General features: G+C 35.6%; 1 protein-coding gene and 1 pseudogene across 1 annotated transcript in view; both read left to right on the forward strand.

The window, feature by feature from the left end:
* The window catches only part of LOC145254844 (A disintegrin and metalloproteinase with thrombospondin motifs 18-like), a 675825-nt gene that overhangs the window by 574771 nt on the left and 85835 nt on the right, over positions 1-15219 (forward strand). The window contains exon 14 of the mRNA XM_080113681.1: positions 1917-2028. Within this exon, the coding sequence (XP_079969807.1) occupies positions 1917-2028 (112 nt within the window). The remainder of the gene's footprint in view (positions 1-1916; positions 2029-15219) is intronic.
* Positions 2130-2247, forward strand: LOC145254934 (5S ribosomal RNA; annotated as a pseudogene).

Here is a 15219-nt window from a genome sequence, read left to right on the forward strand (position 1 = left end):
GACACATCTGCCTTGACAGAGTTCCTGCCTTGACACACTTCGTAGCTTAGCGAGGATGCCCTACAAACGCTTTCCTTCAGAAGAGACGTTGTGAGCCTTTCTCTGCTTTATCGTTATTTTCATAGCAAGTGCTCGTCTGAGCTTCAATCTATTCTTCCCCCTCACCAAATTTTCACGAAAAACACTCGTCTGACCAAAACCACACTCAATAATTTCCCACACTCTTTATCTGTGCTTAAACATAAATATAGATTCCATGAACAAAGCTTCTTTCTTAGAACTGCAGGCCTGTGGAACTCTTTTCCGATTGCCTGCTTTCCAGCTGAATACAGTCTGATTGTCTTCAAGTCCAACGTAAACAAGTTCTTGATGAACCGTCCCCTAAGCAATCCAATTTACAAAATTCCCACTACTTATGTTTACTACGTTATAATCACGATGACTAATGTAAACCCATTAACCCTTATCCCCGAGTGGCCTCCGGGCCTTGATAAGTGGTGATTTCTGTGTAATAAAAGAAAAGAAAAAGTCCCCTGCTTTGGTAAGCTTGTACGACTAATGTTTACGTTAGACTTCGAATGGAAGGCTTTTGTAAAGTCAGTTAGATTAAAAAAAAAAAGTACTCACTGTCTTTTTGAAATTCTTTTTTTTTTCTTTAGCCTTTTCGTTGATTTTGTCACCTGAAGATGACTCGATAAAGAATCAGAAACGTTTGTGATACATATGGAACATACATTATTTGGATTTTGACACAAAAAGATTATTAGAAAAATTGAAAAAATAAAAAAATATAATATAAAAGTATAAATAAGCAGAAAATTCTGTTATTTTAACAATGTTTGCTTTATAATGTATCTACATGTGTGCGTGCATGTGTGTGTGCGCGTGTGTGTGTGTGTGTGTGTGTGTGTGTGTGTGTGTGTGTGTGTGTGTGTGTGTGCGTGTGTGTGTGTGTGTGTGTGTGTCTATATGCGTTAAAGATATTAATTTTTCATAGTTAACAAATAAAATATAGCATTATTGAAAATTTAAGACCATTTTTTAAATATAAACAGTGTAATAAAGCGTGAATGCGCATGTGGCAGCAACAGCAGCAGCTGTACGACAGCCAACTTTAGCAAATGACTGAGCCGTGTGTTAGGTGACGTCATAGCGAGGAAGAAAAAATAAAAAGATTATGAAAAAAGAAAAACGTGGTCTGAGAAGGACAGAAAAAGGCATGTTGCACACGTGGCCCGAGAGCAACAGGGAAAGACGTGTCTTAAACATGGCCAGACAAAGTCAGAGTATCACGCGTTCGACACGGCAGAGTCTTGTTAAGCACATTGAAGTACAGGAAGACTTTTGAAAAAAAGGCAAGGCCTTATTCTGGAAGAACCTGTAAATAAATATCTGTTGTTTCAAATGAAAAAAGTGAGTGGAGTTCTTTCTTTGTCTTTGTCCCCTTGCGACTGTTTGCATACAACGTGTGAGGCCCGAGTGTTGACATATAAGGAATATATCACACAATCATGTCTATGCAAAACGAACTCTTACTAATTTTTATTTATTTTGTGTTTATTCTATGAGTGTTCGATTTTACTATTATCCACAGTTCTATCGACGATTCTTTTTTCATACCGTAAATAAATGTTTCGCATTTGGGATTAAAAGAGATTTTGATTCGAATTTATAAACAGCACGCGCGCACACACACACACACATACACACACTAATCCATCAACTTATTTTTTCGAAACAACGATTGATTTAAAAATAATATTTTGGTGCGAAATAATAATGCAAATAAAGGTGCTTTCGGGCAACGCTGGATCGGGACAACTAGTATGTATGTGTTATGCGGTGATATTTGTTACCATTTGATTTGAATTATTTCATTTTTTTCTTTTTTCTTTTTTTTTTTTTTTTTTTTTCAGAAATGCCCGGACAGCCAAATAGATTACAGAGCCGAACAATGTCAAATGTATAATGCTAAAATTTTTCATGGACGATTTTACAAATGGAAACCGTACACAAGATGGACGGAAGGTGAATTTTATTTTGTACTCCTGTAAAAGTCTTGTCACTATTTTTGTTGGACGATTTGATCAAAGGTTTGGTATTTAGATACTTTTTTTTATAGGTGTTTGCCATGCGGCATGATCACGTTTGACACACCGGTTCCCATCAGATCACCGAAGTTAAGCAACAATGAGCCTGGTCAGTACCAGATGGGTGACCATTTGGGACTTCCAGGTGCTGTATGTGCTCTCCGCTTATCTCGGCATTGTTTTCAGTCGTCCTGGATTTCTCCTTGCCACTGGACTCAAGCAATGCGGATTAAGGAGTGGTGTGGTTTGGAATTGTGCAACCCTTGTCTCACAATTACATGAGCAACTGCCCCTGCAGGGGGTATCCTTTGTTTTTCGAGACTGAACGGAGGCATCGATGTGCTAACCACAAGACACGTGCTCCTTACTTCCTAGTACATCGATATATTTGGTTCTGCTAAGACACTATTTATTTTCTTTTTTTTTTTTACTTTCAGCATGTATTTTACAAAACAAAAGCGTCTTTGTTTTAAAACATACTAGCATAGAAACACGACGTTGGCCGGGATTGAATGAGAATCAACAAATGTTCCACACACCCCATACTTTTATTGTCATTGAAATCAGTAAATCGCCCATTTTTCGACCAGATTGATTGATAGCTGCTGGAGACCCATCGCGGTATACCGGGAGGAAGCTTCACATGCCTCCCCTCAATGACTTATTCCACAATACATTGTAGTCTCCATAGAGAACCTACTGTTGATTTTATAAAATTATTTTTATATATAATAGCGTAAATTAAAGTTTAAAATGCAAAAGTCAAATATCATGGTTTAATTGTGCTCTAAACAGAAACATCTTTATGGAAGAACCTACTGTTGATTTTATACTATGGGCTATTCTGCTTCTGCGATGATAAAATTTTTGAATGCAATTGTGATGCTAGGCTGTATAAAAGTGTTCATTTTAGTCAAAATTGGACTGATTTTCTTTTATTCAGATTATTTCGATTATCAAGAGTTATTGTAGGCCTTCTGATACAAAACCTATCTAAAGACACTCCCAGACACATAATGTACATTTGTGTGAAATTTTTAAAAAAATCGGCTGTGCTGTTTCAGAGTACATAGGAAATGAACTCTTTCCCACATATACACCCTCTCTCTCTCTCTCTCTCTCTCTCTCTCTCTCTCGCTCTCTCTCTCGCTCTCTCTCTCTCTATTACACATACACACACACACACACACACACACACACACACACACACACACAAAGTTCCTTTTATATATAAGTAAAGATTCCGGTAAGGAAGCTAGTTACGATAGTAAGTTTTAAATAATGAATAAAATAACTAATAAGTAAGTATACTTTTCTGGCTTAAAGTACCTGTCTTCTATTATTTAAGGTATTATTAATCATTTTCACCGTCTTGTTTTTTTCTCTTATTTATACCAGATAAGGCATATTGTCACTTAGACGAAAAAGACTGTTATTTAGGATCACGTTTACATACTTACATCTGTAAGGAGTTGAGCAACGGAATATTATATTTAAATTTCTGCATGTAAATACACTCAGAGAATTTTAATATCTAGCAGTCTGAGGTAGAAGCTATTAACGTAATAGACTTGCCAGCATTTAGTAACCTCAACAGTGAAAATGGTGGATTTTGCTGGTTGGCAGGTTAGTTGACAGGTACAGAAGTCTTTTTGACTTTCTTTCTTTACGCGGTTCTCAATACGCATTTCAACAGTCCGAATTTAAAACCGTGTCGTATGGCAACACTAGCAGGCCGCCCGGCGTTGCCCAGTCGTAAAATACACATAAATAATTGGGGCTCTGACAACAGAATATTATTTTCATTCTTTTGACTCTCGAGTTAGACACACTTGATCAACCGAGAACCACATTTGTCTATATAAAAACATATAAGATATTAACGGATATATACTCGAGAGTCAAAGCAGTGAAAAGAATATGCTGTTGTCACGTTGTCACAGCCATATAAATGATATATTTTAATTGATGCAGAATTCTCATTTATTATAAACAGAAATATCGTAGAGATTGAACGTAACGTTATGTTCCTTTGAAAATAAATGAATGAAGCAAAAAAAAAAAAATCCCCCAGAACAAAACGGTAATAAACTGAAACATGTGCATGCGAGTATTATCTTTTTTAGAGCATATTCCATTAGAGTTCTTGTTAAACTAACACAAGAATGTAACGTTGCGGTGATGGAACAGAGGATGAAGCTTGGTTGATAGTGTGCGACTTATTAGGTTGGAATCTCTTTTTTTGAATCCCATCGAAAAGCGGGGGGGGGGGGCTAGCGGTAGATGCACCAGCCCAGATGTGACAATAATACTCGGTGCATGAGCGGATGGTGGCTTGGTAGAGATGTGGGATACTCTCAAGTGTGATTAATTTTTAATCAGGATAGAAGGAACTCACCTTCTTTGAAGCAGTCTTGACAATATCCTCAATTTATATATTGTCTTTTGGAATCCTCAGTGGATAGGGACGTTGAGTCTCTACGGTTCCAGGTGAGCATTGTCTGAAGATAGCGGTTTCAATCCTACCCAACGCAGGCCAGAGGATTAATTGGTCAAAACGTGGTGAGACAACAACAACTATGTAGATAAGGATGACAGTCCACAAATAAAATAAATGTCCTCAGTTTATTTGTCCATTTTTTCTGTGAATGTTATTCCGAGGTTTGGACGATGAGCTCTCAAATAAGGCGTTATTAGTCACAGCAAGCTGTGGTTGAGAATGTTTCTTGTAATCTATAATATAAATCTCACCTGTCTGTTTAAATGTATGTATGTATGTATGTATGTATGTATGCCTTTCAACAAAGGCGACAGATTTTCACGAGATCGGTATCCTTTTGAAGCTCGACCCTTCGGACGACAAATACCGAAAAATTGGCTAAAATATTAATTCCTTCACCCTCAACTGGACACTTTACTATAGGAAGGGGTCGCTTTTGTCGCCGATATTTTCGAAAGTCATCCCCTCTTTTCGTTTGACTAGCCTTAATTTAAACCTGCAACATTTCCGGTTTGGTGATGGGCGCAACAGCAAAGACGTCACTTTTTTTTCACTTTCTTTTTCACCGTGGTACGGGTTAAAGCCTGCCTACTACCACCTTTTTGTTTTTGGCGCTCACAATTTTCCTTCTTTCTTTTTTTTTCTTTTTTTTTTTTGCTGAACCAACACGCCTCTACTTTCTTTTCTACTTTCCTTTTTTTTTTTTTTTTTTTTTTGCTGAACCAACACACCTCTACTTTCTTTTCTACCTTCATGTCATGGTTTCTAGACGGCAGAGTCTTGTTAAGCACATTTAAGTACAGGAAGACTTTTGAAAAAAAATTCTGAATATCAGGAATAATAAAGGTCCAAGAATCGACCCCTAAGGAAAAACCGCATATTCTTTGGATGCACGTCTATCGAGGATAACCTGGATTTTCCTCTTGTCTAAAAAGGGTCTGATTATATTTAGCATTCGTCCAATAATACCGTATGATTTAATTTTTACGAGAAGCCCTTCATTCCAGACCTTGTCGAGGACTTTGAATATATCAAGGCCTACCGCTCTAGCTTCTCCTTGCTTATGTAGTGTACGTTATATGCGTTCAGAGATAGTCGTTAAAATATTCGCAGTAGAACAGGCTTGTCTTAATCCATATTTTCGATCAGAGAGATGATGGACTAGCACTTGACTGATTGACTCAAGATCTTTAGTGAAGAGAGGGAGGAAACTGATGAAGCGATGATTGATCAAATCAGCTCTTTCATAAAAATTATTGAATATTGATACCACGGAGGTAATTTTCCAAGTATTAGAGAAACAAGATTAGGCAAGGCATTTGTTGCAGAGTTTGGAGAGTGCATGGGCTAGCTCAGCAGAGCATTACTTTATTAGTATAACACGAATGATACCAGGCCCACACGCTTTGGGGGTGTCTGATTTTTATGACATTATGCACATGAAAAGGAGTGATTTTCAGATCAAGTATGGCTTCTGTTCACAAAAGGGAAGTTTGGGAGGAGTGATTTGTAGGAGCTAAAGTGGGGTTGAATGCTAATCGCCAGGCATGCGGTCAGCCTTCTGGTTGATGGATAGTGGAGGAATTATTGATTGTTCTTTTATTTCCCCAAAATTGCGAGTTCTTATCTTCTGCAACTCGATGGGTTTTCTGGTTGTTTCAGTATATTTTCTTAGTTGCGGCTAATGCACTATAACTTATCTGTACTTGATTTATGATGGATGAATCGTTTGAATGCATGCTGCCTTTTTCGCAATTGCAGTCTCACAGGGTGAATTGAATCATTGTGGAGAGTAAGACTTGCTATAGAACCTTTTTTAAATACCGGCATACTACTATTGAGTTTTAGTAAATTTTCGCGGCACACCTATCATAAAAAATATGCATTTTCTACTCATAAAGCCTTTTTGCAATAAAATATAAAAAAATAAAGATGATATAACAAGAATTTTTACTCATATAAATCAACAAATCCTGTATTCAGTATCTGGCATAGAATAACATGGGCGAATATCAGTGGGATAGATGTGCCTGGTGTTTTTTAACTCCTGCTGCAATACGTGGGCGACTGTAAGGAAGACACATTTTTACTCTTCTTCAATATTTTTTAAAGTCTTCTCGTTTTTTTTATTTTTAATGTTGTTTAGCTAAGACATTCCCAGTTTACATAGTTGAGAATTGCAGTAAGATTTCGATGGATTTTTTTATTTAGAGTTGAATTGAGTGGTATCATTATGATTAAAAAATTAAATGTTTTTTATTAAACAAAATGAAATTAAATGGCTTCTAGCTATTATCCCTTCACGGCTCACCCGTAATCATTCCGTGGCACACTATTGTGCCGCGGCACAGTGGTTGAAAACCATTGCTATAGAATTTCTGTATGAGAACATGTGTTTCATTGTCTGTTTTGCGCCATTCACTTGGGTCATTGACGCACTGTTCAGCAAGAAGGGAAAAAAATTATTAGTTCATAAGGCATCTTAATCTCTGATGGCTTCCCAATTAGCCTTTTGAAGTATCTTATAACTTTAAACAGTGGCTTCTCAGCTTGTAGTCGAGAGTTAAAGGTGTGGTCTACCAATATCACAAAGTAATATGCGTTTCCGAGTTGTTAATCGGCATCTTTAACACAATTTCAGGGCACTCATTTTAAGAATAAATCAGGGTTTTCTGATTATCGCAGTCCTGGAGGCGGATCGGTAACGTGACAGTCTGTGTAAAGGAATGAGATATAAAGAAACTGTGCATGCTGCTACTAATTAGGTCAGTGTAGTTCGACAAACCAAGACGTAGATTCCATGAACAAAGTTTCTTTCTTAGAAGTGCACTCCTGTGGAACTCTCTTCCGTTTGCCTGTTTCCCACCTGACTACAACTTGGATGTCTTCAAGTCCAACACAAACAAATCTCTGAATGAAAGTAAGACACTTTATCAAATCTCCAATACTAACGATTACTACGATATTATCCCATTGATTACTGTACACGCAATACCCCTTATCCCCGAGTGGCTTCCGGGCCTTGATAGGTGGTGACTACCATGTAAAAAAAAAGAGAGAGAATTACTATGGTTGACATTAAAATTACCAAATACATATACCTGGGCGCTACTATCTAAACAGAGTGCTGCATTTATACTGCCAGAGACGTAGTTAATCAGGGTACAGTCCTGATTCAAGAGAGAATAGTAGTAAAAATATAAACAATAAGTGAAGTTTTTCAAGGTTAGTATTAAACACATGAAGCCCCGATTTTCTGATTCTAGATTGTACTTTCTAGTCAAGAAGAGAGTGTTACGGATATAGACTCCAAGTCCGTGCATATGTCTGTCTGTGTCTTTAAAGTGGAGAGGAAGTACTCAGCCATAGTCTTTTATTTTATTCTCTTATCTTCTTGGTCTCTTCTCTATAGTAATAACATTTATAATATCGCCCGAATTGCTTCTGATAACAAGTTCAATGAAGTTATATTTCCTATTTCAAAACATATATATGTATATTCGTTGATTGCATTCCAGTTAACTAAGAAAATTAGGATTGCGGGGTGGTTCTATCCTTTAGTGATTGAATGGCAATATATATATATATATATATATATATATATATATATATATATATATATATATATATATATTAATATATATATATAAACATATAATAGATATATATACACACATATATATATACACACATATATATAATATATACACATATGTAACACATACACACACACACACACACACACACACACACACATATATATATATATTAGTGTTGGAATGATTAATTGGAATTGAGAATCGAAACAATCGGAACTTTTGGGGATAACGGAATCGTATCGGAATTGAAAAAAGGCTGCTGCGAAGAAGGTGGGCTCCCTCTACCGTGCTAGAAAGCTACTTACGTCTGAAAACATCCTGTACCTCTATAAGGCCACCATTCGCTCATGTTCTCACATTTAGGCTGGTGTATCTGATACTTGTCTCTCACTCCTGGACAGTGTTCAAAAGAGAGTCGTCAACTTGATAGGTCTTGAACTGTCATTTAAGCTTCAGCCTCTGTCCCATCGACGAAATGTTGCATCCATCTGCCTACAAGTATTTTAATGGTGAATGCTCTGACGAACTACAAGCAGTTGTACTCTCTCGGCATAAATACCCCCAACAAACCCGATGAGCAACTAAATCCCACCCCTACACAGTAGATATCCCTAATTGTAAGAAAGCCTTCTACTCTAATAGATTCTGCTTTCCCAACTGTACTGACATGCAGAAGTTCAAGTTTAATGTGAACAGACATCTTGCTTCTCATCTCCTATCATAATATCCCTGCAACTTATGTCCCCGATTGTAGCCCTTCTACATCAAGGTTTCACTGTACCTTGTTTGGGGTGAAAATTGAATAAAAAATTAATCTGCTCTCTCTCTCTCTCTCTCTATCTCTCTCTCTCTCTCTCTCTCTCTCTCTCTCTCTCTCACCTTCACACACACACACACACTCTCTGATTCTTCCTCTCCTGAATTTGCGAATAAAGCAATTATATGTAAGATTACTGCTTAATTTACTCATAAAATTATTAAGAACAAAAGAATATTTTTGCGTCTATCAAAAGTGAAAAAAATATTTCCCTTATGATAATTAGTTATTATAAAGATTAGGCCTACCATTTCTTGCTCATAAAATTGAATCTATATATGTGATTATTGTTTCCTTTACTGATTATTATCCGTTATTATTAAGATCAAGATGAACCCTCCCGTTCATTTCTCGTGAAGATAAATTTCCATACGCGATTATTGAAGCTAGTCGGACATACGTATGTTTACATCCATTGCATAGAGTTAATAATAGCTTTCACTTGAAACTTGTATTTGCCATGCCCCTCAACGAGTCACCTTTAAAGAAAAAAAAAGTGTCGTATTGACGAAAGAACAGCTGGTGTACTAACGAGTTGATCTATCGCTAGGTACACTGGTAAATAAACTTGATTCTATTCAAGTGCATAGACACTGTACACGCAGAGAAATGAAAAGAAAAGTTTCTGCTACAATCGGTATGATTCACAAATTAATAGATGCATCCAAGTGGAAGCAAATTTGTACACGGGTAGGTTATCTTGATATTCTCGGTTTATCTAGTTATTCATTTATCTCTTTGACTACTTGCCCCTTTATTGTCGAACTTTTCTGTGTGCATATGTGCATGAATATATAGATATAGGGTCAGAGAGAGAAATAAAAAAATAAAAAAGAAACAAACCGAGTTATGTGTTCATCAACGTTTCATCTTTATTTCGAGACTTCCTCTGGATGAATGAGATTAAGAAAACAAAATCGCCAGTACAAATATTTGAACATTTCTTTTTCATGTGAAAAGTGTGACGCTGTTCTATTTCAGAAACGGAAAAAAACGTTGGAAATTCAAACAAGGAGGGCAGCTTGCGTTGATAAAGAGAGGGAGATTTTTGATAGCGTCATATAATTGTTAATATGTTATTAAAAGATATAAACGCAGTTAATATTCTTTCTGGAAATAATATGTCTGCTAAAATTCAAATATAGATGTGTAACAGAAATGAAAAATGAGTGTGTTTTTGTTATGTAATTTATTGATTGAGATTATATGTATTAATTATTTCAGGGGGTGTTTCTATTGGTGTGAGAAGATTAGCCTGTGTCTACAGTTATATATATATATATATATATATATATATATATATATATATATATATATATATATATATATATATATTATGTTTGCAGGTTGAACCAAATAAGGTATCAGGCAATACAAATGAAGACTCACCAAACAAAGGTAGATCAATAAGAACTGTATTAGGAAAAGTATATTTACAGTATATTTCCATAATGGTTGTCAAGTAAGAGAGTCTTGGCTGGAGAACATATCTGCTCATATATATATCCGCACAGAAATCTGTTACATAAAGTTAAATCCTCGAAAAGTTTTCCTAAATAGCACATCACTGATCGAAGTAGTCAAACGTATGTTCACATATGCGAGTATTTTCGTGGGGTACGTGGGTGTCAAATTCAAAATTTTATGAAAGACTTAATTTTGAATAGAGGCCACACAAGTTGCTGCCCATTCCAAGTCAAAAATGTTGGAAGGGTCATATTCAAATAGAGCTTTACCTTAATGGCTATATCCGTGCCCCTCCTGTTGCTAAAGCTGCCCGTACACTCATGGTCTCTATCATTCACACTGAGGAAGATCGGATTGGTCGAAAATTATATGCTTTTAAAGGAAACATTCTTGTTTTTTTTTTCAAAAGACTTTGTATTCCTACACGTAAACACACAGGAAATAAATACAGAAAAGATATAAACATTCATATATTTTTCGTATTGATCTTTTATTCATACATATTTAAATATACATATTTAAGAGTGCTTAGAAAGAAACTAACATTAAAAAAAACTTGCTAATTACTAATTAATACAATGCAAATTTAATATATTCAAATGCAAGGTTGTGCCTATGTTATGCTCTCGGAAACACGATAAAATACCCTCGTATATATATATATATATATATATATATATATATATATATATATATATATATATATATATATATATATGTGTGTGTGTGTGTGTGTGTGTGTGTGTGTGTGTGTGTGTGTGTGTGTGTGTGTGTGTGTGTGTGTGTGTGTGCATATTTTGGCGGCAAGTCATTATTCAAGCACGTCCGATTGAACACGACTGAGTTCTTCGTTTTTTTTTTTCGATTTCGTTGGATATCTTTTAAATTCGCCGAGCCATCTTTTTTTATTTCGGCTGGCCTGTTGTATATTATGAAGCCCTATAATTATTGTTCGGCCATATTCTTCTCGCTTTCAATCGGTGTATCCGCTTGTCGTCAGGAGCGATTGTTGTTGTCGCCATTTTCTTTATTGAGTCTTGGTGTATTTATAGTTAGTTCTATTTTTTTCTTATTGATTATAAACGTGGATGCGGAATGGGTATGGGAGAATTATTTTTATTTTTAATTTTGATTTTCTTATTTCATATTTTATTTAGTTAGTTTATTTATTGTTAGTTATTGAATTTGTCCCGATATTAAATGAGAGCCGGTTTATAAGGGACTGAATTTTTTAATCAGTATGCCTTCTAGTAATTTTAGTCTTTATGTGGAATTGTTAGGGTATCAAATTTTAGTATTGTTAGTTTAGATATTTTTAATGTCGGACGATTGTAGGTTTTTATCATGGAATGTTATATATGTATGTGTGAGTGCGCAAGCGCGTAACTCATTGCTCACTGGTTAAAAACAATTCAAGCTTTCCGACAATTGCCAATGTTTACATTGCATTTGGCTTACATTCGACAACTGTCAGGCGATTGCGTATAAGTTTGTCTTTGGATTACTATATATATATATATATATATATATATATATATATATATATATATATATATATATATATATATATATATATAGTAATTTATAAAATGTATATGGCGATTAAGCTACACTGAATATTCGGCGTTTCATCCACTCTAGGACTCTCACGCTTTAGTAGTTATATATATATATATATATATATATATATATATATATATATATATATATATATATATATTGACTTTGTTGTTGTTCCTTCTTATGAAACTGATTTTTAATTTAATTAAATTTTGATTTTTAAATTTTAAAAATTTTTAAAATTTTTAAATTATAAATCACATTACTTAATATATATATATATATATATATATATATATATATATATATATACATATATAAGTGCGTGTTTGTGTGTGTGTGTGTGTGTGTGTGGAAAGAAAGAGAGATGGTTTAGAGCACGATTGGAAATGGATGCATGTGTATGTTTCTTTGAGCGTGAATGATTCTGACACATTCTTATTTAATGGCGTCTCTCCGCCCAATAATCATCACAATAATTCTTCAGCTTGACATTCGATCGTTCAATGGCACAATAAGCAAAATGGTCGACCGTTCGTCACAGTATTTACGCATTAAATATTTTTGACGTTGTATTTACTTTCCTGTTTTCACTAGAATATCTTTTGGAAAAATGTTGGGCTTGACTACGCATCGCTATAAGAGGTTCTGTCCGTATATCCGACTCCCACGTTTTAGTTTGAAATATCACGTCCATCTTTAAAGGCGCGTATTAAATGGACACGTGTTCCTTGAGATGAAGTCAAGCACTTCAATAAGAGACGGTCACTCTGTCGCGCTTAAGTTATAAATAGCATGTTTTTAAGTCTGTTACGTACAAGGTTGAAGTCGATTTTTCGGTACATATGTAATAGAAGGACCGTGCTATCGTTAGAATTGCCCGTGCGGTTTACGGAAAACGCCGAAAGATGCCGAAATGCTGAACACATTACACTTAATACAAAAAAAAAATTATAAAGAAAACATTTTCTGTTATCATTATTATTATATTATTATTATTATTATTATTATTATTATTATTATTATTATTATTATTATTATTGGTTTATTATTAAAAAAAAATGTAAATATCTTGATTCGAACAAAAAAAGATTAAAATCATACAAAGAAGAAACATAAAAATAAAACATATGAAGCATGCATCGTGAGTGTACAGTGAACGAGGTATAAAAAATGACTAAGTTCAGCATTTGCCCCCCTCCATTTAGCCCGAAAAGTCCCCAAGGCCTTAACATATTTAAATTTGAGTTCAGCACCACGCAAAACTGCTAAATAGACATACACAGAAAATTTTGGACAAATATGGTAAAATAGTCATAAAAATGGAGTGTTTTTATTATCCCTAAAAGAACCCCTGGGGCATTACCCAAGAGTTATCGCGAAGTATAGACAAACAAAATTATATAAAAATCAGTTAGTTACAACTTTTCAGAAATGGGCAATCAAAGGTTCCCCCACTATCCAACAATCATGAAGTTGTTTGCACTGCAACCGTAAAAAAGCTAACATCAGTTTGTCTCAAGCTCTACATTGAACCCAGAAACCCCTTCCCTCCCTCTTTGGTTTTCCTCTGTGGACTGACACCATACATTATGACCTGAAAATCATCCTTTCTCAATTGCAGGATATCATAAAAAAAAAACCTACACACCTCAAAAGCATGTGGACCCGATCTCATCCCGTCTGTACTATTAAAAATATGGTCCGCTGAGGTTGCTTCAGTCCTCTCCAAACTTTACAACAAACGCCTTAATGAATCTTGCTTTACTAATCGCTGGAAAACTGCTTCTGTGGTACCAGTTTACAAGAATTCTAGCGAAAGAACTGACCCATTAAATTATCGCCCCATTAGCACCCTCCCTCTTTTCACCAAAATATTTGAATCCATAATTAATCAATCTCTAGTCCATCACCTTACAGTTGCTAAACTTCCGAGCAACCAACGATATGGATTTAGGCTAGCCCGTTCTACTGCAGATATTCTAACTGTAATCTCTGAAGGTATATACCATACACTGGACGAAGCAGGGGCAGTAGCCCTGGATATATCTAAGACTTCTCAGGCTTCTCAGCAGAATCAGATCATACGTTATTACCGGATGAATACTTAACATAAATCATTAAATAAGAGAAGATCCAGGTTCTCCTCGTCGGTTGTATATCTAAGCAATATGATATGAATACGGGTGTACTCCAGGGTCGATCCTTGAACCTTTATTATTCATATTATTCATAAATTACCTCCCTGATAAATTGTCTCTGAGTTGGGTATATTTGCTGATGACACCACGCTCTATAACAGACACGAAGGCAAAACAAATGAACACATATCTAAGGCAATGGCAGAAACACTAGAAGAAGACCTCCAATCTGTAGTGGAATGGGGACAAAAATGGATGGTCACATTCAATGCTGCTAAGGCTAAGCTTATTTCCTTTAATAACGACAAGAAACCTTATCAACTATCAATAGTTATGGCTAAAGATACATCACCTGTAAGTAGTTCGTTCAAACTCTTCGGCTTAACGTTCACAGGGAACATGAATAGAAACAGATACATTGAGGGTATTGCCAAGGCTGCTGCGAAGAAGATGGGCTCTTTCTCTATCGTGCTAGAAAGCTACTTACGCCTGAAAGTATCCTGTATTTTTATAAGGCCACCATTGGCCCGTGTATGGAGTATTGTTGTCACATTTGGGCTGGTGTATCTGCTATTAGTCTCTCACTCCTGGGCAGTGTTCAAAAGAGAGTCGCCAACTTGATAGGTCCTGAACTGTTATCTAAGCCTCAACCTGTGTCCCACCGACGAAATGTTGCATCCCTCTGCCTCTTCTATTTTAATGGTGAATGTTACGATGAACTACAAGCCTTTGTATCCCCATCAAACCGGACAAGCAGCAAAGTCCCACCCCTACACAGTAGAGATCCCTAGGTGTAAGAAACCCTTCTACTCTAATAGTTTCTTCCCCTGAACTACTAGGCTCTGGAATTCTCTTTCTGGTTCCTGTTTCCCCAACTGTACTGACATGCAGAAGTTAAAGTGTAATATGAACAGACATCTTGCTGCTCAACTCCCTACATAGCATCCCTGAAACTTATGTCCCTTATAGTAACTCCCTACAACAAAGTGGCATTGTGCCTTGTTTGGGGAGAATATGTAATTTAAAAATTTAGAACAGTTGTGTG

The sequence above is a fragment of the Euprymna scolopes genome, chromosome 30 (genome assembly GCF_053919585.1).
Source record: "Euprymna scolopes isolate OS-2025 chromosome 30, ASM5391958v1, whole genome shotgun sequence".
In the NCBI taxonomy this organism is placed as follows: domain Eukaryota; kingdom Metazoa; phylum Mollusca; class Cephalopoda; order Sepiida; family Sepiolidae; genus Euprymna; species Euprymna scolopes.